Raw genomic sequence first — 27478 nt, 5'->3', positions numbered from 1 at the left:
GCTATAGGAGTTTCTTTTGCAGATATTTATAGACAGAAGACTTAAAAAAGAAGAGAGATTAGTCCTTACTGAGATTGCTTTGTATTATTATATGAAATTTTGTGCCCAGCATATAAAACCTGAAAGGTTCCTATAGGATATAAAAGAATACAGTCCACACCCCTATAAACAGGCTAATGGGAAAGAAATATGCTTAAATCACCTTCCATTTCTCTCCAGAATAAAAAATTTCTAGACTTTACAAGCTTTTTGTTTACCAACTGGGTTGTTGTACAGGCCTTAAGTTTCCTTTAATGGATTGTTTCAGGAAGTAACCCGGAATGTAAGACAAAAAGTAATCAGGAGACCAAAGTGGAGCTGAAGAATGAGGTGAAGCTCCATGCCAGCTGGTTGGTTTCAGAGCCAGTTTCACTTTGCCCTGCAAGCACCTCCACATCAAAAAGCTGACTGAAGGCGTTATTAAGAATTCCAGCATTGTATCCCTAACCTAAAGCTCTTGACTCCAAAAATTCTGCTGCGCTCAGTTGTCTTCCAGGCAAGCCTAGGAAAAAGTGACAATGGGAATGTCGATATCCACCCAATGTGTACCCTTGGCTTCACCTGCTTAAGTGCAAGCATATGAGACAGTCTGGTTTTACAAATTGGTATGCAAGGATATAAGACCGTCTGGTTCTACAAATTGGCATGTAAAGTAGAGGGAAGACCAGATGGCTCAGCAGCATATGGCCTTTAGCCTAGTCACTGCTGAAAATCAGGTCTCCTAAAGTCTGTGTCGTGTTTCATTGTGGTTTTGGTATACAGTTGCTCTCAGCATTCATTTTAGTTTTTATGTTTTGATTTAATTAAGAGTTCAGGTTTCAAAAATCAAGTGGGAGGCTGAACTGCGAGTAGAGTTGGCAGTGAGTCGGGAAGATGTTAACACGTTCAATGCCCTCTTCCCACTTGCAATGCAACAAGTATCTATTTCAAATATTTTCTCTTGATACCCACATTGAAACCTCTCAGGAAGAACACGGGTTGCTAACACAGTAACCAGTGGTAACTATTTAATTTCTGCACAGCGTAGCAACACTACAACACCAAGATTAAGCTACAACAGCAAGGAATAAATACAAGTTTATTGTGTTGAGATTGTGGACGCAATTGTAATTTGTCAAGAAGAGGAGCATAAAAATAATTGCAGACATGAAACATACATAAAAGCTTTAAAATATCTATTATAAACACCAGAAAACAAAAGATTGATTAATTCACACATACAGCTGCAAGTGTAGAACAAAGAAATTTAAAATCACACTATCAAAGTGACTAGTGATATGGCTGCTTACTGCATGTTATTAATGCTGATGATTTTTTCCAGAGTTGGTGAGGTATTTTCACACTTTAGCGTAATTAATCCAAGAGTGGGGAAGAACAGCTAGAAAATATGAACAAATTACAAATTACAGAGAGGTATTTGCCATGAAGAGATTGTTATTGCTATATTTTGAGCTATGATTCAACTACTAAAAGTATTATAATTCTATTTTTCTACAACCTAGTTAAAGAAGTCATGAGCATTTTTAATGGCAATTGAATTTATCTGGGTCAAATTTTATGTTTATCATATATGTACTGTTGTGTTAGTAATGCTCAAGGAGAAATTGCACTTTTTGGGTTTATAAGTATATAATGTGTTATAATAGTATTTAATAGTATAATAGAAAGTAACCAATTCCTGTGACCCAGATTTGTGCCACTTAGGGCAGTTTTATGAATGGGAACATGAATCAGACTGTATTATGACTGGGTTTGCATTGCTTCCCACTTGTCTATCCAAAATGTCACACTTAATGTAAGCGAAGCCCAGTTTTGCCTTTTTTTTTTTTTTTTTCCAATAGGTCTCTCAGTCTCTCACGGCTTTACTGTTGACCAAAGAAACAAAATCCCTGCCGTCACCAGACAAAACTTAAATTTCATGTGGTCCTGATGGGTGAGATGGGCTGTGCTCTCCTGGAGGCAGCTGGGACTTCTGAGGCTCCACAGCCACTGGACCACGAGGGGGAGCAGAGCTGGGATATGAAGGCAAGAGAATTATCTCAGGCAATTTCTGCGGAAAAGAAAGTTCCTCCCCTTCATTTGCAGGATGGTGTAATAATTTCATTTATTCCTGTTTTGCAAGCCAAATAAGAGCAAGGCAGACCACGTGCAGGATAAGCTTATCCAGAGACAAAAGCCACAAAGCCTGCAGTTCAGTTGGCAGTGGAAATACACTTCTCTGTTTAATGAGGTGTCCAGCCAGGGCATCAGTAGGTAGAGAAACACATATAAATATGTTGCTGATGAACAAGTAAGTGGAGTTTTACGCAGGGAAACTGGACTTCTGGTCCCTGCACTAGTATGATATTTCTGTTAGGTGGAGAATACATATGGGAAGCTGCCCTTGTTTTTTGACTGGAGCCCAAGTAAGGAACTGTCTACATTCCAGCTGAAAGAAGATGTGATTGCTCATCTACCAATGATAAACTGAATCAGAAAAAGATTAAGGTGGGAAGGGATAACTGGAGGTCTTTAGTCCAAATATCTATTCACAGCAGAGTTAACACCAAAACTGTGTCAGGTTGCTCAGGGCCTTTCAGGCAAAGCTTGTACATCTCCAAGGGTGTTTACCTCTGCACATGTGAAGATGAATGAGGGAGTGTTCCCTTCTTCTTCTGGGTATGAAACCCCAAATCTATGGCTTGTCTCTATCAGTTTCATTCATTCTCTTCCCTTGTTATTCTTCTCAAGGGAGAAAGATAACCAGCTTGACTACTTGTGCAGTCAAGTCTTCATGTATCTAAGCTAGGGGTGGCTGCTTTGTGATAAAGAGGAGTCAGTTGTGCTCCTTCAAAGGAGTTTAAAATATTTATTTAAAATAAAATCTGAGTTTCTGAGTGAAAAAGTCCATGTACAAAACTAATTTAGCAGCTTAAACCACTAGATGGTAGGAGTCTATTTTCTGCAGAAAAAGTCTGAAGTCAGCTGTTTGAAATATTCTATGATAATTGCTGGTGGAATAGAGCCAGAAAACTTTCCAAGATTTAATTGAAAACACTAGAATATTAAACTATGGTCACGGAGGTGAGAATAAGAGAGAGAAAGCATGAATTCTCTACAGGGAATAAAACATTGAAACAGAGCATACTTTATGCTCTACAGAGCTGTCATAGATTTTTCTTAGAGTTGTAGAGATAGTGGATGAAAGGAGAGAATCAGAGACCACAGAACAAGTTTCTCCTTTAGACTGAAGTGAGGCTTGTTGCAAAATGTGTTTGAGGCCCCTAACATCTGTGTTACTACAACCCCTTACTGAAAGCCAGTTCAGGACGCACAGATTCAAGCTATCAGTACCAAAAGGATGCTTTGATAGTTTGGAAAGTAATATCAAGTGAGGAACTCCAGAGATTCCTAGGTTCACTTTCACTCATCATCTATAAGGATATTTAACAGCACAATGGTGAAACACATAGCTCTTTCTAAAATGTGAGGAGCAGCAAACACAGTAATCAATTTGTAAGAAACATATGAAAGAGTTCTGTCTGAACTGCAGTTCAAAAGAAGCACGTCCCAACTCAGCCTTGGGAGTGCCCTTTGACTTTCCCAACAGTACATCAAAACAAGAGCTGTTGCATAGCCTTCCTCCTCACTTCCCTCACCACAAGCCCACATATCTGTAGGAGGAAAGCCCAGGTGTGTTGTATAGTGATGTTTTCCAGCTAGATACCTAATCTCAGTGGTACTCGAAACAGGATACTGGGAAATGGAACAAAAAAAAATATGCCCTGCAATTCAGAAATTCTCAGAGGGACAAGAAACACAAGATGAGATTCAATCCAAAGACAAGCTGAGAGTAAGTTTAAAAGATGTAGTTATCTCCTTACCACCAAAAAGGCATGCCAGAGGTAGGAAGCTCTCTGGGAAGCCATGACAGTGAGAGTTTCTAGAGATGTAAATCATAGAGTCCTAGAATATGACATAGAAATTATAAACATTTAATTAAGTTCTTTCAGTTTTGTTTGTCTGTTTGTTGTTAGCTTGGTTTTTGTTTGTTCTTGTTTGTTTGTGGTTTTTGGTTTTTTGTTTGTTTGTGTTTTTTTACTAGACACTTAGGGAATTAGTTTTGTCCAACAGTTTGCAAAGACAAAATCCAGCCTTGTAAGGCACAAGCAGAAGAACACTCTCTACAAAATACTCAGCAGAGCTGCATGAAAATTCACACGTAGTGCCTCACTTTAGTGAGTACAGCCTCTGTGTATATTCCCTCTTTTACCCTTTGGATCTGCATTTTGGTGCAGAGGACACATGGCAAAGCAATCTAGCGGAGCTTTTACAGATATCAACAAAGTTCTAGGCCTTTGGTGTTTCGACTTTTTTATGCTCCCACTTTTCTATAGATTTTCTTCAGATCTTGATCCTATTGTAACATTAGATTATATTTTGTTTCACTATCCTTGTATACATTCTGACTGTGAGCTACACTAGGTGATCTCCAATCTACAAAAGCACAAAGTGGTACATATGATTTCTGATCACTGTTATCTGGAATAGTCCAATTTCTGACCCCCATCAGCCAACATTGTCAAGGGGGGGGAAAAGAAAATAAATCTTTTTTTTATGACATCTGCTCTGACAAGCCCTAGTTCCTTCCTATTCCTTAGATCAAATATCCTGAGTATCTGCACACCAATGAAACGAGATAGAATATCCCCAGGTTCTTCAGTTCAGAGTTTGGCACTTCTGAGATTCTACAGATACAAACTCCGATAGCATTGAGGAATCAAATATCAGGCCTCAATACTGATTTCTTTTTTTTTTTTTTCCTGAGGAAGGACATGAGGTCCTGATCTGCCCTAGAGCCTTACCCTTCAGAGTGCAAATGGCTCTTTCCCATCTCATGTCTATGCAGGCCACACCTATGTTGTCCCATCACAGAGAAGTTAGCTGTGGGTCTATCTGCCCCAGTGATACATCATAGACTGAAGAAGGCACAGTACTGTACAAATGAAGATCAAAATGGATACACTTCACCAGTGCAAACTCAAGGTATGGGTTGTAGACAAGAAAACCTTATATTGGTGCTGCAATGGGAGTAATTCAAATGCAGGGGAAACATGGGCATAAAAATTTGAGACTTAGCACTGCAGACTGATAAAGAGCACTTTAGACAGGATTAAACTGTAACAAATTTAAGATATAACTACTCTGAATGTCATTAACATTTACATTATTTGCACGGATCTTTTACTTCATGTGCTACATAAAACTTAAAGATTAGCATTTTAACCTTTTGTTCTCAAATTTCTCTTGCCTGTGTTCAAAATTCTTGGGATAGATTTTGGTTTCCCAAGATGTATGGTTAGAGAATCACAGAACTCGCTGAAAGATTTAGATGCAAGGGACCTCAGGAAGTCCATAGTCCCAAACTCTGCTCACAGCAGGGCTGACTCCAGAGGTGGATATGTTACTCATGGCTGTGTCCTGGTGAACATGGAACATCTCCAAGGGTGGAGAACCCCCAGTTTCTCTAAGCAACCTGACAAGGTCCTTTCTTTAGCCTTCCTTGAGGAGGAGGAGGAAGAGAGCAGGAGGAATGCAGTCTTACAGCAAGTGTAAGTGTAATAATACCATCTGTATCTTACGGGGAGGGGTGTAATAGCTGTGCATGGGTGGGAATAACATCCTTGATGAATGGCAGAAGAGACAGAACAAAGGCAAGTTTCATATTTATGTCCCTCAAGAAGAAAACTTAAAGTCCCATGAAGTCTTCCTACAGAGAGAGAGAGAATCCTTCTAGCTTGATTCCTCTCCCATGATTTTTTTTTTTTATTGCTGAAAAGCAGGCACCTTCTGTCAGTGCTGAGAAGCTTAGTAAAAGAAAAACAGTAATTCTGCCAGACAAAGTGGTATGATTGTCTCTCTGTGACATGCTTGGGGAATGAAATGGGCTGTTGCCCTGGTGTACAGACGGATTTCCTGAACATATTCAGTGAGGATGGCTCAGTGGTTTTAGTCCCATTATCATAGATCATAGAATCACAGAATGGTTTGAATTGGAAGGGACCTTAAAGATCACCTCTTTCCAACTTCCCTGCTGTAAGGGTTGGAACTAGAGCTTCCACCAGACCAGGTTGCTGAGGGCCCCATCCAACCTGGCCTTGAACACTTCCAGAGGTGGGGTAGTCACAACCTCTCTGGACAACCTGTTCCAGCCCCTCACCGCCCTCATAGCAAAGAATTTCTTCCTAAAATTTCAGCTCAAAGCCACTGCCGGGGCCGGCTGGAGCGGGAAGGATGGCGAGGGCTGCCCAGGAGGTGGCAATCGGGAGCCTCTTACGGGAGTGGAGCAAAGGTGGAGGGAGGCTCCCAGGAAAAGAGGTGGCTGCCTTTAAGGTGGGTTTATTTGCCTGCCAGATGGGAAGTCTGTGACCAGCCCCTTTAGAACAGGTAAAGGCAGTAAGGCTTCTCCACCCACTCGCCTTGATCTTTCATCACCACCCTGGGCCAGGCGGGCGGTTGTGCAACGTGCGCGCTGCGCTCGGGAGGCTGCGGGAGAGGCCCATGCGCTGCCCGCAGCAGCCCGGGCGCGGAGGCCTGAGCCGGCGGGGGCTGCGAGCCGAGCCCCCTCTCCGGCCAGCGTGGAGCTGAGCGCCTGGGGCGCCGGGATGGAGCTCTACCTCCGGCTCCTTCTCTTCTGGGCTCTCCTTCCTCCCGAGGTGCCTGGGAAAGAAGGTAAGCGTGGGACCCGCCGCCGGTCCCTCTGCCTGGAGGGCTGGGCTGGGGCGGGCAGGCGGAGAGGGACCTCGCTGAAGGGTAGGGAATGGGACCTGGCCCAAGCGCCTGGGGCTCCAGGGACACCACAGAGGGACTGGGGTATCAGAGAAGGGCAGGTTGGTGGGTGGGAGACCAAGGCCTGGAGCAAACCCCAACCAAATCTCGGTGGCTCAGTGAACGAGCCCAGGTATGTTCTCTCCGTCCTTCTCCACCTTCTCCTAGTTGAAGAACAAATGCCTCGGCATACTCAGTGATCCGAGAGAATTCTGCCCGTTTCTCTAAAACACGGGCCTTGCATATAACAAGTTTAAACACAAACTCAGAAAGTTTCTTCCCCCCCTCTGCCAACACCCCTGCACAGTCCTTAGGAAGCTCTCTTGGGAGTTAACCCTTGTGAGCAAGCAGACAGTCATTTTATTGGAGAATCTTTTACCTACCCCAGTGTTCGAAGCTGGAGCTGGGGTTTACAATTTCCTCTTCCACCTCTTAAGAATTCCTTGTTTCCCTTCTCTGTTCCACTTACTTCCTTTTATTAGATCTAGTCATCTTTTTTCCTTCTATCCTGAGAGTAGTTACACAGTGGTTATGAAACCTGGGAGAATGGTAACTTGACAGAGAGGTGAAGAAGCGTGCATCTCTGGTCTGTTCCCTACCTCCTCCTGCAGTTAATTTCTGCTGGGGACTTCTGTGTCTCACAGTGAGAGATGTTGGGGCTTTTCCATCCCAAAGACAGTACTTTGCTTCTCCAGGCTCTTGATCAAGAGGACTTAGTCACAGCTGGCAGTGACTAATGCCCACAGCCATGGGCTCATCTCAGACTCTGTGAGTGCTGAGTGCTCTTCATGACAAGCATGTTTCTATTAAGGATCCAGCTACACGGATGCAGCTAGCAGACATTGTGGAGGAGGTCAGCCTAGGTGAGAAGCAACACAGGGTAGCACTACACAGGCTTTGGTTTCCAGAAGTTTGTGACCAGCAGTTGGCAGTAACACTCAGGGACCTGTCTGCCAGCTTCTCCCCAATCTCAGCCATCTCATTTGGGCTGTGTCTGTGATCTACTCTTCTTTAACTTGTCGATCTGGGAAACAGCTCATTTTCCCAGTGTCCTCTCTTATCTGAAGTCTTTCTTCTTTTGGAGGACACTTCCGCCCATATGGCTGGACAGCCACATGAGATTCCTAGCAGCAAGGCTGTGGACCAAAGAGTTAGTAGCCTCCGAGTAGTCGTATTCCCTGTGCTTTTCTAGTCTTACTGACTCAATTTTCCTTTCCTTCCAGAATCCCTGTTGTGAGATTCACTTTGAGAGGTACTTCTTGGCAATGGACTTCATCCTTGCAGTGGGCACTCAGGAGCTGAAGGAGTTGCCCTTGCTGACAGAGCAGAGCATGGTATATGGGCTCTGCAATGTTCTTGTCCTGGCCACTTCCAAGTTCCTTTTCCCTTGCTCTGATGGAACTTGCCATACAGCCCCTCTCACTTCCACATTGATGCTTCAGTCCTGTAAAGCATGGGATAGATGTTATCTCGGTGAATGTTCTGGTAGGACTGGCTACCTCACCCTTGGAGGTTTTGAAGCTAACCACAGAAGAATACTATCTCAAATAGAAAGATTGAGAGTAGAAGGGAAGTGATTGAGGAGCCTTGTCTGGACAGGGAGTCTGTGGTTTAGGAAGGTTTTGCCATATGACCACACTGTGAACACTGTGAACTTGCAAAACCCGGATTCCTGCTTTTCCCTTCTCCCAATCCTGAAAGAGTGTTTCAGAGGTGAGAACAGCAGCACAATCCCTCTTATCTCTGATTCTGGGCCCACAGCCTGCTTCCTCATTCCACAGGACTTTTGCTGATCTGCACTTTACACTCTATTACTTACAGTTGGCAGGCAGTATTTGTAAAGCAGTCAGATGAGGGGGAGGAAACTCGGCTATTTAAATGCCATTTAAAAATTTCCCCCCTCCTACCTTTCACCCCAAATTCTTTTCTGAGATGTTTAGAAATGACCCCTCTGAATACACCCACAGGAATCTAAAAGAGAATCCAAGGAATTTTTCCTGCTTTCTGTGATCCCCAGCTGGGGCTGCGATAGGTGCAGGGAAACCAGTAGTCTGTTCTGGCAGCACCGGCAGACCCAAAGGGAGGCGCAAAGCTGCACATCCCGCAGTATGACTTATTCCAGCTCTCTTCTCCCTGTTTGCCTACAATGTGATACGTTTCTAATATCTCTTCAGATCAAGGCTTGAGGGCAAACTCTGATCACATTTTCAAATTTCTTTGAGGGCTAAAAATGAACATAGCAATGATTTTCTCCTTTGTCACGCGACTCCAGTAGCCAAAGCTTAACACAGCTGTGCAGGGCAATTCTGCAAGAGGTGGCCATAGTATGGCCGGAGCTGTTACTCACTTGATGTCCCTGCTAAAGGCAAGGGGGTAAAGACTTAAACCATTTCTAGGCCACCATCAGATGGTGGACAGCCAGAGTTAGAAGTAGAGGTCTCACCAGTTTGCACAACTGATGCATCATCGTGGTTTTTGGGCACTATGACAATGGTGAGTCCCTTCTACACTTAGCACTCCCTCAGTACTCTCCCACTGTGTTTCAAGCACTGAATAGTAACCCTAGGTGACACTGATTGATCTTTTGTGATGGTAATTTGTTTGATTGCCTTCCTCTTCATCCATTTAATCTGCTGCCTTCGTTTCCAAGGAAAAGATGTTCAGCTGCTAATGCTGAGTTGCCATTTGAATAGGCTTCAGCCTTCTCCTTCCTTTTTGGGGCAGCTTTAGGAAGTAATAAAATTTGTCAGGGTTGCATTTTTTGGATGTGTGTGAGAGGGGGTCTTGTAAAAACTTTTAACTCCTGACTAGCTGCACTCTCATATCTTTCCGTCCTTCCTTTAGCAATACTTTTCTTCTGTGACAAAACAAGGATGAAACCATTCTATGGGCCATATAAGTTGAGTCACTGATTTCTGTTTTCCTCTTCTTCTGGTTTTCAGTGAATCTACTTGACACAAGCACTGCGCAGGGTGAACTAGGCTGGCTTCCAGACCCTCCAGAAGTAGGGGTGAGTACACACATTCAAGGAAAGGGAGCTACTGGGAGTACTAAATGATCCAAAAGCATAATCCATGTTGAACTTTCACCCTTCCTACTGAAATCGAGGTTCTGCAGCTCTCTCCTTAAAAAATTTATGCTTTGTAAATCTCTCTCCCTTGCTGCCCCTTCACCTCTGCAGTCTCAGCCACTAGCCAGCTTTTAAGGACTGATGCCTCATTGAGTTTCAGTAGTTTTTCTGATGCTTATTGACTTTCATTAGCTCTCAGTGATTAAACATATCCTTGAAATATATTGTTTCCATGAAGTAATAAAGCAATGGAGAGAAAAAAAAGAAAAAAAAAAATCCAATCATCGCCTAGTTTTTCATTCTGTCATATTGCAAATAAATCTTACATCTCTTTTTCTAAGAAAATAGGCATAGCAGAAGCATTACTGTCTCAAAGTCCTTCAAGAAATTAGAAACACATTACACATCTTTTAATTCAGCAGCTGAGTGAAGAAATAGCTGTTAACTCATGGGGCAACAATCTGCTCTTATGGGTGGGCTGCAAGATTCTAGGACCTTACACCCAGCCCTAATGCTGTGTTTGGTCCACACAGCTGATAATGAGAAAAGCATTTCTCTTTGTTTCATGAATACAAAACTGAGTTGATGGAAGTGCTTAGAAATATACTCCTGAAATCACTGCGAAATAGGACCCCAAAAGACAGCTGAACTCTCAGATATTTTTGTACAAGTACAGTCGAGCAGTCCCTTTAGTGTCACAACCAACGTTGTCAAAGATGGTTTCCTTTGTAACAGCAGAACTGTGGTAGTGGTGGAAGGAAGGCACAAAGAAAATGGAATTTACAGAGTAGTTAGAAGGACATACTTTAATTCATAGTTCTAGTTCCTGATCCATGCTCTTGTCTTTCTAGCAAGTCCCAAGCTTTCCTGTGGAGAGAGAGTCTTCACCCTTGATGCCTATAAAGTAGACCTGGGTTCAGCCTGTTCCTAATTAATTTTCATAAATTTTCTCTGTAATGTGCTGTGGCTGCTTTAAATTCACCCCAGCCTCCTCCTCCTCCTCCTCCTCCCAGTAGTCTTGCTGGGTAAAGTAGAGCCAGACAGTGAGGTTCTCCAGTACTGGCATAACTGCATTTGTTTTATTAGTAAAACTGTTTTGGTTATTATTATTATTATTATTATTATACCCTACTCAAAACAGGTGCCCTAGTGAGACATACGTGTAGATCATGTTTTGCCCATTGTTCCCTTTGTTGTCCCATCAACTATCTGTGTGGTAATTTTACCCCAATTCTAGGCTCCAAGCATGTTCACAATGAAGTCTGACTCTTGAAGAGATTAGAAAAAATCACTGAAAAGTGCATTCTAAAAAAAATCTGATAGGAAGAAAATAAAATCTTTATTACAGAACATCTGATTTTTGCGTAGCAGGTTCACAGCAGTGTAAGGAGTACCCATCTACTTGTGCTACATCTGCTTTTCAAAATATGTATATTCAAAATGTAATTGTAACTGAGAAAACATGGCCTGTGAGCAATCAAAACTAATAGATCAGGATACTGACGACTGATAAAATAACAGAGTATGAAGAATAGATTCATTGACTCTCAATGAGCAAGCCTTTTGCAGAGATTTGTCTAATCACATCATTTCCCAATAACTGTTAGGTGGAAGGCTGACAAATTACCACAAGCAAAAAGGGAAAAATGGATGATTCTCTTGTAATCAGAACTTTGAACAACTCTTCATGAAATAATTTGTCCAAAATGAAGAAATAAATATGTTTTAAAAAGAAATTAAAATAATTCAGAATATTTTTTGACACAAACGAGCTAAGAGTAATACTGAATAGTCTGACTAGCTTGATTAGTAAAAGGCTGGAAACACCTGAGCTGTACTGCATACACAGTTGAAGGGTGTATTTCGTGTAACACTGGTACTTGTACCTCACCTCAGATGCCAGAGATCTCCCATCTATGAGCTGGATTTGTGTCAATATACTTATCGCACAGAGGAGGAATTTGCCATGAGGAATTTTCATGCTTTATATGGACAAGGCCTCCGAGGCATAGCCCAGAGAGATTGGATAAGTCTGTAGAGGCAGAATTACCCCTTTGTTTTCTCCTCTCTTTTAGCTAATGACAGTGGGTGAAATGGCTTGCCATGGGTGGTTGTTTCAGGGTCAGACTTGGTCTGTGGCCAGCACAGGCAATGTTTCTGTTAACACGTGCGAAGCCTAAGGACACCAAGCTGTACACCAGTCAGTTTTAGACAGTACATCTAGTAGTTCAAAACTTGCAGATTACATTAACTGGCATCTTGCCTAAGCTTAAAGATAGTTTTTGAGTGAAAATCTCTGTACTTAAAGTGTCTATAGGGTTGTGTTTGCTAAAAGGTTTGTGTTAGCTTGTTTTATAGTAGCTGTTTAGAAAGGGTTTCGTTCATTTTAGGCTACTACTGGAAACTAGGCTTTTAAAAAGGCAGACTATAGTTTCTATAACTCCTTTTTTATCTACCTTATCACCACCCTCCACCATCTTCTAACAAATTTCTTGATAATTTTTTTTGTCTTCGAAATTTTGCAACAGCAATAGCAGTTGGGCACAGAGAGGTGTATTACACCACTAGTGGTAGAATTCCACCTTCTAACATACATTAGAGAGCTAATGATGACCATTTTGAAGGTATCAGGAATATGGAATTTATTTGCCCTGACATTTCTTTAGGACTCCTCATACTGCACAAACAGCCTAGCTACTTGAACTGGTTTCAAAAATCACTGAAACTGTTCACAAAAGACTTCCCAAATCCAATCATGAACAAATTCAGTTATTAGGCATAGTAGCATTGCTTTCTGGTAGATTGTAAAGTAACAGTATAAAAAGTTATTTATTTCTAATTTTCTTTCAAGTATAATTGCATCAGCTTTGAACAGATTGTGATGAGGAATCATGTTATCCTCTTGCATTTCGTTTTTAATAGGCAAGGCCCTGAGCCATGCAGCCTGGCTTTGAAGTTAGCTTTGTTCTGAGCAGGGAATTGGAGGAGAGACCCAAAGGTCCCTTTTCACCTAAATCTTTGTGTTCGTGTGATATTTTTAATTGTTTGTTTGTTAGAATTCTGAGCTTGAATTTTTAGCCCAGGCACAAAAGGTCCTTCCAATTTTACATGAACTCTGTAATAACAATTCCTATGGATTTTCTGTATCAGTTTATGTAGGCCTATGATACAATGTATTGAGCAATACAATATTTGTCTTTAATGCTATGATTACCTCACCCCCAGCTTGTGGGCCTGTCTTGAAATTTTCCTTTTATCCACAATTTCCAATTTCCTTTCTGTGTATGTGAATAGTATTTGCATAATCCAGTCATATTCCACGAGTATATGTGACTACTAAAGTTCCAAGCCATTTGTACTGGAGAATGCTGCACACTGGGCTTGTCAATACGACTTTCTCTCTCTGTGCTGTTGAATGGATTGTAAATTAAAAACTCTTTTATTCTTTTTTAGCTGCTATGTTTTCTTGGGAGGTGTGCTTTCACCAGTTCTACAGCTGTCTTTGCTTGTAGAAGGGTCCTGTTTCAAGTGACTGTTTTCAACTGGATGTATGTTATTTTAGGAATCACATGAACTCTGCTGCAGCCAAATCCTCTCATATTTATTACATATTAAAGATTTGGCAAGGCTCAGTTCTCCACTGGTAGCTGGTTTTATGGAGCTTATTTTTCCCAACTTATATTCCTGCATGGATCATAGTATTATTAAAGCTCCCATATTATTTTCTTAGTCTCCTTTCTAGGCTGCTATTGTTTTCAATCTCCTATTCGTGGTGAGGAGGAGGCCATAGTTTTTTTTCCTGCCTATTCCATTCTCTTTCTTGCTTCCTCACATACATCAAAGCTATCAAATTTTCTAACCAGGTTTCCCAGTGTGCATGGCACTTGATCTGCTCAACTTTTCCAAAGTCTACTTTCAAACAGGACAAAGGATGTGTATGTAATCCCAGTGGCCTAATGTATCCCAGAGGCATTCCAGTATCCCAGTAGCCACTAGCTACAACTATTGTAGCTCCAAAAACACTTGAAAACTTTGGAAATTATGTAATTCTTGTTCAGTTCTGCACCCTGTATTTCACATGATCATAGTGGCTGCCAAAGCTATGTGAATACAATTTGAGTAAGCAAAAAATCAGATTTTTTTTTTTTGATGATGTTGTTGTCGTATTAAATCCCAGGCATGGTTCAAATTCTACAGTGCTAAATTGTTGTCTTTACGTAACAGACTAGATCAAGTACCTGTGACCTGTCAGCAACTTCTTTATCACTGACCACACAATAACATTTACATGCCTTCAGGTTCTTGCAGACTAAGAGGTCCCAGATGTTGATATCAGCTGATGGCTGGTTTCTGTTTCCACCACTTCTGGTCAGACAGATAGGCCTGTCATGAAGGAAATAGTGCTGTGGGCCACACAGCCTTCAACCTGCAAGCAGTTCCAGCAGAGCACTCCTTATCTCGTTAAACCTGGGCAGTTCACTTAGACTCCTTGGTATCTTACTCAGTCTTACCTGGAACAAGTCTCAGCCAGTCAGCTCTTTGTAGCATCGGAAGGTGGTGTGAAAAATAGCCATCAGAAATTCTATTCTGTGCACCTCCTCCCACAACTGTGGGCAATGCATGTGCTTTAAGAGCTAACTCAGAAGGGTGTCATCACCTCTGAAACTGGAGTAGAGTAGCAGCATACACCTCAGGCTGCCCTCAGCTTAAGTACAGGCACAGGGGATTAGCTCCTCCAAGTGAACAGGATCTTTATAGAAATAAGGGACAAATGCTTAGTAAAGTCAACAACCACCTGGAAATGGGAACAGCTCTGGCTTCAGGGTTGTATCCTGACATGACCTGCTGCTGTTGATGCATGCACTGGGTGCAGATACTTGTTGATGGTATTCTGTTAATTGAAAATTAGTTCTTTTGTGTGGATTTGGAAGAGAAGGGATAAAACTATTACGGATATCCAGATATACTTTACTCAGAATGGTGAGAAGGGGGAGTAAAAACCAGTGAGATGAGAGCAAATAAAGTGTAAATTAATAGCTGTATTGTATCAACCAGGTAGCCTAGGATGGAGTCACTGCCATAGACCCAAGTATTAATCTCAGCCAGTGCACTCAGTGGTGTGATCTAAAGGCCAGAAAAGAGCACATTCTGAGCCAAAGTGAAGATGCTGTACAACCATGACATTGATCACTGCAGCTGCTTGGGCACTGTGGTGGTGACAGCACTGTTGCCTAGCAGCTTCAGAAGGCTGATTCACCCTTTTATAGCTGTTGAATGAGTGGACAAGGTTCAGTGAACTTCCTCACGTCAACACAAAAGCAGCACAAGTCAGCTGGAGCTTTGAGATTAATCTGCCTATAGCATGGTCCTCCAAGAAGACTAACAGGCTATTTAAAATAATAATAATAAAAAACCAACCAACCAAAAAACCAAAACCAAAATAACTTTTATTATAATACCAACCAGAATACTGGTGAGTTTGCAGGCAGGCAGGTTAGAAAGAAAAGGCTTCATGTTTTTTATTGCCTTCTGTATGCTTGCTAGATGAACCTATGCTTTGAAGTGTGATTCTTACTATCTCAGAGGTGGCTCTGCAGAAAAATATGCCCATGATTTCTTGGAAGGTTATTTCCATTGTTTTTAACACCTAGTTCCCGGCTTTTCTATGCTGAGCTGACCTGAAGCTTGCCAGCTCCTCATGTGACTTCCATGCTGCCAACTCCTGCAGCTTCTTTTCTCCAAGCAGGTTTGATCATCTCAAGGAAAAGGTGCAATTACCCAGTTCCTGATCCATCTTTAAAAGGAACTTACACAAACAGAGCAAATATTGTCCATCACCATCAGACTCTTTTCCAGGTTTCTGTAAGTCTAGAAGTGTAGTTGACACACCATACAAAACCACAACTCACAATAAAAAGCCCTTCAACTTGAAAAAATATAAAAAATCACTTCCATTTACGATGGATCCTATGCAATGTACAATGTAGTGCAAAAATAACGTGAGAGCTAACATTTTCTGTAGTGGTAATACAACTTTAGCCATAAATTCTGAACTCTTAAGATGCACCATCTGATTTTCCACTTCTGTCCTTTTTGTAGTTACTGATATCATTAGTCAGTGTTAAGAAAAGAGGTATATACAAAACAAATGTTCCAAAATACTGAGGTGAAATGTTGGACTAGAGTATCATTATCCATCATCTAGTACCATCTCTCGTGACCAGAACTGTTTTCATGCAAGACTTTAATGTGGCCAGACAGTTCAGAGAAGGAGCAGACAGCAGAACCTGGGTTTGATAAACAGGTTCTGTAATCAATGTGCTGGAGCTCTGTGGCTCACATTAGCACTTATCTTCCCATAAGAACATGAGTACAAGTTAAATTAAAAGGATGTGGGTGGGATGGAGACCTATGTGCTAGTGCCCTAAAGAACGAGTAATTACATAAAGTGGTTGCTCCTCCCTGAAAATAATCAATGGATCATTGTGGGGAAAAAATATCTCATCCCACCCATAAAGATACTGTAGATAAGTAAACATCACTTCTATGTTCATTTGTGTCAAAGGCTCCATGATGATGTGATGAAATCAAAATTGCCTGACCATAGCCAAATGATCAAAGAAATAAAAGCAGCCTTGGCTGTTCTCAGATTTAAAGTTATAGACACTCATGAAGTGTCTAGATGTCACCACACTTCTTTCATCATCATCATCTAAATTGTCTTCCACACCAGCAAATGAACTTCAAAGAGTATTGAGAAACTTTCAGTGAAGGGTCACACAAGCTTCATTTTGGAATACACCACTGTGGTGCTGCTATTCTTGGCTGGCTGGTCTAGCCTTACCTGCTTACAGATTTTTGTCGGATGTATTTCGGCTAAAGAGAAGCTCTTCATCACACCACGGCAGGTGCCAGCAAAGTGCCTCTACTGTCACAGGCTTTCCTCTGAGGCACTACACTAAGATTGTAGTACAGCTGCAACTGTCTTCAACTCTGAATCTGTTCCAGGAAGGTTTTTTGGTCATGGTGGCATGCAAATGCTACTATACAAAAGTCAAAGACACTCCACAGGCAAAAGTGCAGCCAGGGAAAGGGGACAGAAACCATTCAGTGGCACATGTTCTGCTAGGAGGTTTCTGGCTTGGCACAGCAGTGATGTATTGCTGCTGAAGAAGTTTGCTGTTTTGGGGCCTTGCAATTATTCTTCAGGAGGAGATTTAATGGCCTCTGAATTCTCTGAAAATAAGATGGTAAAGAGATACACTTGCTAAGCACAGGTACACCGTAGCTGGCTGTACTAACTTAGCCAGTCTTTTCATCTTAGTGGAACTTTCTAACCCAAAGTTAAAGAAGTTATTATATCTCAGCATATGAACACTCAACTTTTCCAGTAGGAACTCTTAACTTTTCCAGTGCAGACATGCATCTTAGTTTAGTTACTTTAAACCTATTGGCAATATGCTTGCCCTGTTGTCGCTTCTGTAAGTCTCGTAAAAGTATTGCTGTGCCTTTCCTCAGGGGTCTGCAGGCCACAGATTGGAAGCCACTGTGCTAAGGTAATGTGAAAACAAATGAGATATAGATCACAGCATGCAGGCTCTTATCTGAAAGAAGACAGGCAAGCTGGAGATGGAGACAGCATTCCTATTGCAAGTCACAAGCTCTTTTGACTTGTCTGAGCCTAACGATTTGCAAAACTGTCACAGTCTGCTGCCTCTGTCACTGGTAGCCTATCTCTTCATTAGCAGGGATGAATTTTGTATTCATCAACATAAAAAGCTTGTTTGCTTTCCCCCCACACACCTAAAAAAGACTAAACCCAAAAGAGACCACTTCGCTGATGCCCGCAGAGCCTGAGACAGTGGCTCTAAGAAGACAGATTGTCCTAGATAGGATCCTTGACAGAGACCTAACTTAGAAAAGGTTCATTATATAGAAAAAGCAGAATAAGCCTTCCTTAGGCTTCAGACCTTCAAACTGTGTTATCAATTCAGAGTCGATGGAGGCAGATATTAAAAGGCATATACCTTATCTTATCTTATGTTTGGATTTTTACTCACATAGCAGACCAAACCAATATTGTTTACTACATATATATATTTGTGCCCTTCTAGATTGTCATTCAAGTCATTCTGAACTGCCTTCATAAAGACAGCTTGGCTCCACCACTACTTTCTTTATATGGAATCCAACCGATTGGAGGAAAGTTGTCTTCCTTTTTTCTAAACTTGTAATGTTCTGAGGTTATTGAGACAGTACTTTGTTTTGAGGTTGACATTCACTTACTGCTAATTGCTGTGCTGGAATTATTTTGCTCTGTGTTATACCACCACACCAAGACTTTCAAGAACAAACTTTTGAAACTAAGTGCCTGTATTAGTGTATAGGTTCCTGAGAAGCAGAGAACACTCTTTTTCTTCTCAAATCCGATGGCTACCTCCTTACACTTTTAATGATGTCAAAGTACTAAGTCATGGCCCTCTCCTGAATCCACTGGCATTTGTTTTCTTAGCAACTTTTAAAGAATTCTATTTGATTTGAAAAGTTTGAAGACTAGTTTTAAGACATTTTAGACTTTACTTAAAAAAAAAAAAAGTTTAAAGGGATTTTTAAAGAATAAAATTTAAAGAATTTAAGAAGTCCTTAGCTTGCTTGGAGTAAGGAATTGGACTTGATGCTCTCCAAGGTTCCTTTCCAACCTAAGTCTTTCCATGATTCTGCATGTTGTGAGAAAGTTTTCTCTAGCATCATAAAATCAGAAGTTCACTCACTGCTAGAATGAAGAGGTCTGATTGACACTGTCCCCCACTCCTACTAGAAGAATGTCACCCATCCTGTGGCCTGATGACTGGAGCAAGGACACAGTGCCTGGAATGAAATGGGTAGAAAGTTATATTATCAAAGGAGGTTGGTTCAATGTCATTGGCAGACAAACTGGAGAGCCAAGTAATTAATATTGATTGAGCCAGACTTTACCACACATGTCTATTAAGAACATTACATTAAAAATCAGAGGCATACATTTTGATTTTGCAGCAGATTCTTTGAGGATATGAGACAGTTGCCTAGCAACTTCTGGTCTCATCACCCTTTCATTAAGTGTTGTATGTAACAGTTTTCCTCTACTACTTTGAATTTAAAAGCTTCATTGAATAATAAAAAGAAGTCAGAAGCATATTAAACAATAGTTCTGTATTGTTAGCATAAATAATATCCTCATTTTACTTCCTTTACCCATCAGCAGTAGAGTCTAGAAAAAACATGTCTGACTCCCTTGTTATTTTTTTGCACTACACTGCATATGAAACTGTGCAATAGTCAGTGCCAAGCATCTTTGCCCTGAAGAGCTCAGTCCGGAAAAGGCTGGGCTAAGATGAGCTAAGAAATACAGGGGTTAGCAGTAGGAGTTTTTCCAGAAGTAGAGTTTAAAGGATTTTTTTTTTTTTTGCTAGAGTTGTCACTACTGAAAATGTAACTTTGATCCTGTATTACTTAAATTTTGAAAATAGTATATCAAGAACATGCATCACAACAGCTCATGCCTTTTGGTGAGACATGAAAAAACCACTTTCTGGTGACACTTGTCTGTGGTACCACCTTAGGATAAACTGCTAATGGAAACCTGTCAAACTCTTGGCCTCCAAATGCAATTATGCTTTTCCCATCAGCTTGGTTGAGGCAGACACCCATTTAAAAATGCTTCTAAGAGCCAGTCGTAACACTGGCAGTTCCTTATGAAAACTACTTTTCTCTTATTCTCCTTTCTAACTTCATTTCTTCAGTGTACTTCAGGATGTGTTGTAAATTCAGTCCTGTAGCATTTTCCAGAAGATTTTCAATTAAATAGTGCAAGAGATGATTAAGTGATTGTCCCTTCCGGTTCATCAATTGTGACTGACCCATCAGCCTGTTTCTCTCTTTTTCCATCTTAAGTCCTTTGACCTCCAGTTAGCAAAATAAGTGTAAATCCTGTGTGGTGCAGGTATATGCCAGCTGGATCAGATTAAGAGGGTGGGGTAACACTGGAGATTAATTACGTGGAGAAAAAAGGGAACAAGAAGGGACACATAGATACCATCCACAGAACTTCCTGGGAGGAGACTGCTAGAATGCACTTAGGTAAAACGCTGAAATCATCCAGATATGAGCTTGTGCTATCAGCAGGGCTTGCTGGCTCAGAGAAAGCATTCCCGTACTTTCCAGAGTGGGGCTGTGTAGGGGGTATGCTCTAAGTCATAGCATCGAAACAGAGCCTCCTTTGGCACTCTGTGGGTACCTCTCTTGTATTCCGCTAGCAGAGTGACCTGGTCCCTGGCAGCAGAAGCTAGGAGAGAAGCTGTTGTCCTGTGAGCACAGGAGGGGGTGGTGCCAGGGAAATGTGTGAATCTCATGCTCAGCCCATGAGACTTGACAAGCCTGGAGTAATACAGAGACTGAGGCCTTGTTTAAATTGCATCTTAACCTGGGGTGTGATTTAAAACCAAGATGCTTAAACTTGTGCCAATACCTATGTGGGCACTTGTTTCAATTTAATTTGATTAAACATTTAAAGCATAATGAGAAAAGGTAGTCTTAGCAAGTGGGGGAAAAAGGAGCTAAGTTATTTTCCCTGTGGACAAAACCTCGCTTTCCAAATTTTCAGTTCTCATGTGTGACCTACTCAAAGAGACTGTTGTTTGCATTTTGTATCCGACCTGTGGTAAGGTAACAAAACTAGAACCACATAAAATTTTGCAAAAGTGTATGTTAAAATCAGAATCAAACCTTATTGAATTCATGCAAATAGTACTAGTGAGGTCATATAACCAGCTGGGCCCATGTGCTCCTCTCAGCTATTTTTTGCTGAGGAAGATGCAGAACCTAAATGCAGTATGAAGTCAGGAGAATCAACTGAGTTTTAATAGTTAAACTAGGGTTTGCAGAATATCCCACTGAAAGAAGTGTGAACTCCAAATTAATAAGTGCTTGCTCTAGCACAGTCCTTCTGTAATTTGCCTTCCTATCATGTCAGGCCATCTTTTCTCTTACTCTCAAACGCTGTGTGTTATTTCCAGGGGCAGATAATAGTCCTGGTCTGGTAGGTCCTGCTGTACACTTCGAATGTAAACTGTGGCAGAGAGAAGTGGCAAATATATGGGAGTAGTGGGTCTTTTTCTCAATCTCTAAGGTAAGGCAGTACATGAAAGAAATAAATTGGAACCAAGGGAGGATGAAGGGGATGTACAAGGGTCCAAGCAAATCAGATCCTAATAATAGTATCCTCTTTGCTCTCCATGTACAGAGTTTAGGCAGCCATGGGGCTCTAGACCAGACACAGCTTTTGCTAAGTGTAGGAAAATTTTAGCTGAATAGAGCCCTGAATCCTATATGAGAATTGATTTTTTAGGTAAGATTATGTCATATTTGAAGTGAAACTTGATTCTCAGATCTATCTAACAATGTGTGTTTTCTTCTGCCCTGGGAGCAGTGGAGTGAAGTGCAGCAGATGATAAATGGTACCCCGGTCTATATGTATCAAGACTGCAGTGTACTTTCTGAGGGTGACACTGATCACTGGCTTCGCACCAATTGGATTTATCGGGGTGAGGCAGCCTCCCGCATTTATGTGGAGCTAAAGTTTACTGTGAGGGACTGCAAGAGCTTCAAAGGTGAAGTGGTGACCTGCAAAGAGACCTTCAATCTCTATTACATGGAGTCTGAACAAGATGTTGGGATCCAGTTCCGCCGCCCGCTGTTCACCAAGGTCCGTATCGCTGGGGGTGAAGACTGAGTCATATCTTTCAGCTTAAACTAGTTGTATCTTTTAGCTTAAACTAGGTGTGTCCTGCTGACTGGGAGAGGCTAGGAGAACCAGCATCTGGGGAAGGGCATGGATAGTAAACACTGTCCTTAGAATAAACTTTGTCCCCAGTGCTCTCTGTGGTGCTCAGAGCAGACTTTGCCACAGGAGGCACTGGAGTTTTCAAATGAGATCGGACTTCTGTTCTGCATAACCACTTATTGAACCAGATACCACATAGGTAAGGATTCTAAAGGGTTGTGATTGAGCTGGATGGTTGCACCGATCTTTAGAAATAGTAAAGCAGAGACCAAAGGAATTTGACTTGCCTTAGGTAATAAAACAAGATTAGACCAAGTGACGAACAAGTCCAGTTCAGGTCTCTCTGGTCCCGATCATTTACTCCAATTGCTATGAGATATAGGGTCTTCTTTTATAAACCCGAAAGTGATGGCTTGCTATAGTGAAATTCTCCCTGGTGTGAAAGTATTTAACACTGCCATGTTTTACCTGCTGTTTTCCTCACCATAGGAACATTCTTGCCATGGAAATATTTGAATTGCAGAGTAGGGAACCTCTGCTTTTTTTGCACAGGAAATTCTGCAATCTAGTTTTGTTCTAAAAGAAGCCACAGACCTAAATTACTTGACTCCCCTTTTCTTTGCAGTTTAAATGGGATATGATAAAAACAAAGAGCAGTAAAATCTACCACAGGCAGAGCGGGACTCTGGTAACTGATTCCCCTCCCTCCCCAGTGCTCCTCCACCTCCCCTGCAGCCTACGATGTGAATTTGTGAGATACCTCCACAACTCCTAAACATGCCTTATGATCCCACTGCCAGATGCAGCTGCTCTACAGATCCTTTCATCTCCCATCCAACTACAGGGAGTGGGTGGTGTCATGCAATGGGGATGGGCCTGCGGAGGAGAGGATCAGTTACCAGGCTCACTCTGAGAAGAAAGGCCACCCCACCTGCAGTCCAGCTGTTCCATATCACAGGATGTCATGGAGACCTTTCCCACTTGCTCAAGCATGGAAAGTATCTCTCACTCACACTCATCCTTTGTTTGCTGAGGCAGTGGGAATGCAAAAGTGTGGAAGCATTTTTCACCCAGGTATTTACAGTGCTGAAATATGTTGACTGCTGCATGAGAAGCACCTTGCAATAGATGATCTGAACTGCAACAAGAACAGCCTAAAAACAGGTGGCTGTAATTCACTAGTCAGTTTAAAAGCTCAGCTCCAAGTGGTGTTCTGATATTACTGCATACAATTTGCAAACAAAATTATCACAGAAGAGAGATTTGTTCCTTTAGGGGCAGTTCATAAAGACCTCTGGAATCAGAGAGTCAGAACATAGGGTACTGTAGAAGATCAGTGAATGAGTACAAAACAGTTAAAGGAGATGATGGAAAATATGGAGATACAGAGACAGGAAAAGGTGCTTTGTTAACACCTCTTCCAAGTACAAGGAAAGCATGCAGTGCACTGACATTAGAAGCAGTTGACCCTACAGCCCCTAAAAGGCCTTAGTGTAAAAGAAGGTTGAGAGACATGGGTATCTCAGCTGCTGTGGTCTGCTCAGGTGTTAAAGCTGTTGTCTTTCTCTTTTTCTCTTAGCTCAACACTGTGGCAGCAGATCGAAGCTTCACAAGCAGAGACATCGAATCAGGGGCCATGCAGCTGAACACAGAAGTGTGCCCCATTGGGAAGCTCTCTCGCCGGGGCTTCTACTTGGCTTTCCAGAACTCTGGAGCTTGCGTAGCAATGGTGTCTGTCCGAGTGTATTACAAGACTTGCCCAGAGGCAGTGCGGGGCCTGGCTCGCTTTCCAGAAACACTAGCAGGTTCAGAGGGGCTGACAGAAGTGCCTGGGGTCTGCGTGGAGTATGCAGCTGAAGAAGTGGGCTCTCCCCCCAGGATGCACTGCAGCACCGATGGGGAGTGGCTGGTACCAGTGGGCCGATGCCTTTGTGCTGTGGGGTTTGAGGAAGTTGATGGGAGCTGCGTAGGTGAGTATGCAGACACTAGCTGTAGGCCATGGGAGAGGTTCCAGAGAGCTAGAGATGAGAGTATCTGTAAGCACAGAGTGGGATCAGGGCAGTTAGTGTGGTCTATCTCTCTTGCCCACCCTCTGTGCCTGCCAGGTGTATCATACCTTCCCTCCCCTCCTTAGCTTCTCTTTTTCAATTGTGATTTTTCTCCTTATGTGTCAGGTGTAAGACTTGCACACACCTCTCCACTCCCTCTTGGGCTTCATCCAGGAGCTTTCAGCTCTGCAGCTAGTTTCTGCGAGCTGTAACTATGTGATTGACACTGACTCACTCAACAACTGGTTCTCAACCCTTAAACAGAAGCCTTGTTCTCCCAGGGCAGATGGGTCAGACACCCAGAACAGGGTATTTGTCCTGTAACTAGAAAGCTGAGAGACAGAGGGGACAGGTTTCTCCTCTATCTCTCCTTCTTCTTGGACTGGGATGGCTTTTCTGCCATGGGAAATCATGTAAAGCACATTGCACAATATTGTCGTGCCTGCTCTTCTGAGGAAGAGCAATTATAGCAAGTAAAAGAGTCACCAGGGTGCTGGAGTCCCAGCGAGCAAGGGTTGTTGAAGCAGGCAGCACAGGGCTCTCCCTTGGCCACTGAGGGGGCAAAATTCAGCTTCTTAAGGCAACTTTGTTTGTTTGTCATGGGAGAGGATATGTGTGTTATTTTGGAAGTATGTACTACTCCAGAAAGGGAGGCAAAAGCACAACTCTGCTCTTGTTGTCAGAGCTCTATGGCACAAGGTTAAGGTGTATAGAAAAAGGAATCCATGCACTGGTCTCAGGTTCAGCAGGTGCTCCGTGTCTCTGCTTTGCTCTGCTACAAGGAGCTGGTGACTCTATGAACTCCATTTCTTACTGCTCATTTCGCTTGGGGAGCTGGTGAAGGTTGAAGTACAAAATCCTCGCCCTCCTCCAGCAATCCCCTCTCTGCACAGCCCAGCCAGTTTTTCCACTTAGGTGCTACAGAGCTCTCCCCGCCCTCCTGAGAGCACTCGTCTGGGAAGGGGCAGGGAAGCTGTCATGTCTGGACAAGCCTTGACTGCTATCACAGCACAGGTTCATTCTACATCTGTGCTTTCATCCCACTCCGCCCAAGTACAGCTGCAGCCAGAAGTATCTTTTGTACGATTAGCACGGACTGGGGGGGTCTCCCGGGAGAGGAAGGGAAGAGAGGAGAACCTAGTAGCGGTAGGGAGAGGTACTTCATGACCAGAGCAGTGTTGTCTTGGAGGATCAGAGGAGAAGGTGAATGTAGGTGCTGGGGCATATCTTGGGGTTCTCTCCCTCAGCAGAAAAGACCAGGCATTGTGCAATGGACTGGGAGCAATGCAGGTCAGGATAAAGACTGAGATCACAGCTTTTACTTTGTCCTCAGAACACGGAAGGACTTCTTCAGACATGTAAAGTGGGACAGGGTGGAAGACCTTCTGGCAGTGTCATCTGAGTTTTGCCTTAAGTAGGAATCAAAAACAAAAAAGAAGGCTGAACCGTTTCCTCTAAACAGGGAAAAGAAACTGACCTCTGCTACAGGACAAAAGAAAACAGAAAGCCAGAGGCTGAGGTTCTTAACCAGCTCACTCGAGCTCTCGGTGAATTCCCAGCCATACAAAACTTCTGGGTACAGAATGGCTCAGCTATCCTATGGTCCCAGAAAAACTGCCTGCCCAGAGCATTACATCTCAAGCCTCTCACAGTGTTTCAGACTTTAATGTTGATAAACCCAAAGCTCGTGATTAACCTCCTTAAGTATGTAATTTACGGTGAACACGGAGGCTGGCTGTGCCCCGGCCTGTGTTCTGGTTCCTTGATGGGCTCTGCAGGGTGACAGGTGAGCCGAGCTCCCAGTCAGCTCAGGGCTGGTGTCTGCAGGCTGCCCGGCGCTGCCTGGCGCTCAGACTCCCGAGGAATAAGGAATGAAGGGAGCGCCCCAGCCATCCTCTCTGCCGTCTGGTGCCCGGTGAACAGGCCCTTTTCCAGGCTTGTTTTTCCCATCATGTCGCCTGGAGCGGGTGCCCAGGGACTGGGGAAACCGGGGGCCAGGGGGGTTGGGCGGGAGCCGAGACTGCCGGCTGCGCGTCTCCCTCCCCCGGCGGGCGCGCTCCTGGGGCAGCCGCGGGCAGCCGCCCACCTAATTCTGCCCGGGGCCCCCAGGGAAGGGCGGTGGGAGCCGGGATCCCGGGCAGGCCCGGCCCCCGGGCTGTGCCGCCCGCACGGCCGGCCCGCCGGGCGGTCCCGGGCAGGCGCCGGGCCGGGCTCTGCGGGGCGCCGGGCCGCTGCCGCCCCCTGCCGGACACTGCCGGCACCGCGAGCGGGGCCCGGCGGCCCGGACGGCTGTCGACCCGTGCCACCACCCGGTGTCCCCGCACTGCCCGCCCCGCTTTAGTTCACTGGTCTGGACACCGCCGGGGTTTGCCCCTACGCCCGGAGTCCCCCGTGCAGCTCCCTCTCCCCGCCAGGGTGTTGTCTCCCTGCAAGGCGGCTCTCCCTGCTTGAAGGGACTCGGCAGCACCGCGAGGTACAGCAGATGTGGGTTCGAGTGACACCGGAGCTTAGGCCTGGAGAAACAGAGGCTCTCCTGGGGTCGGAGTTAACTGTTCTGGAGCACAAGTCTTATGCGGAGCGGCTGTGGGAGCTGGGTTTGTTTAGGCTGAAGAAGAGGAGGCTCACGGGTGACCTTATCACTCACTACAACTACCTGAAAGGAGGTTGTAGCCGGGTGGGGGTCGGCCTGTTCTTGCAGGCAGCGAGTGACAGGAAGAGAGGACATTGTCTTAAACTGCACCAAGGGAGGTTTAGGATGGACTTAGGAAGAATTTCTTCACAGAAGGGATGATTAGACATTAGAACTGACTGCCCAGGGAAGTGGTGGAATCACCATCCCAGGAGGTGTTTAAGGAAAGACTGGATGTAGCACTTAGTGCCATAGTCTATTTGACATGGTGGCGTTTGGTTATAGGTTGGACTCAATGATCTCAGAGTCCAGTCTAATTTATTCTGTGATTCCTTGATTCTTGCAAAGGTCCCCAACCCCAAATTTACATAATTTACTTGCAGACAACCTCAGCCTGATAATGAGGGTATGTATATTGTCTCAAATTTGTGGCAAATTCTGATGTTATACAGAACCTCTGTGTTATACAAGTCTGTGGGTCTGTGTTTCCTTTGTTTTTCTTGTTGCTGTCAAAGCTCTCCTGACCCAAGCTGATCCAATATCAGGAATTTTGAAATCTTATGCTACAGCAAAGGGGCAAGAGCCTTCAAAGCTTTCATCTTCACTCCAGCATGTAGAACTGTTCTCAGTTGTGAGCAGCCTGGAGATGAAAGTAACTTTTATTGCCTATTTATCAAGGAGTTGATTTGGTCTGGAATATAAATGGAATCTCTTTGGGCTGGTGACCATCAGTGCTCGAGTGTTTTAATTCTTTTCAATGACTTTGCTATCATTTACTCTATAGTTGCATGATTGTGTCTCAGAATGATAGGCTTTCCTGATTGGTTCTGTTATTTCCCCAAATCATAAGGTGGTGGTTGTTCCTTCTTCTTGTGATTATTTCTCCTTTCTGTGCTCTTTAGACGTCACTGCTGCAGACTAATAATGAGTAGTCTTGTTTGGCCTTTGTTAGTGGAAAGTTTTTAGGGTCTCTCAGATGTTCCTCTGTGTCACACAGTAGGAATGGCTAAATTGTTTTCTTGTCTTCTAGATGAAGAATCACTTCCTATGCTATGCTCCACCAC

General features: G+C 43.3%; 1 protein-coding gene across 1 annotated transcript in view; it reads left to right on the top strand.

Annotated features, from left to right (window-relative positions):
• The first annotated feature begins 6595 nt into the window (after window positions 1-6595).
• EPHA1 (EPH receptor A1) overlaps window positions 6596-27478 on the top strand; it is a 34128-nt gene continuing 13245 nt past the window's right edge. Inside the window, exons 1-4 of the mRNA XM_032680333.1 lie at window positions 6596-6750; window positions 9789-9856; window positions 21384-21659; window positions 23317-23707. Of these exons, the coding sequence (XP_032536224.1) occupies window positions 6684-6750; window positions 9789-9856; window positions 21384-21659; window positions 23317-23707 (802 nt within the window). The 5' untranslated portion in view covers window positions 6596-6683. The remainder of the gene's footprint in view (window positions 6751-9788; window positions 9857-21383; window positions 21660-23316; window positions 23708-27478) is intronic.

The sequence above is a fragment of the Chiroxiphia lanceolata genome, chromosome 2, assembly GCF_009829145.1.
Source record: "Chiroxiphia lanceolata isolate bChiLan1 chromosome 2, bChiLan1.pri, whole genome shotgun sequence".
NCBI classification, from domain to species: domain Eukaryota; kingdom Metazoa; phylum Chordata; class Aves; order Passeriformes; family Pipridae; genus Chiroxiphia; species Chiroxiphia lanceolata.
This window is presented reverse-complemented; position numbering and strand designations above follow the sequence as displayed.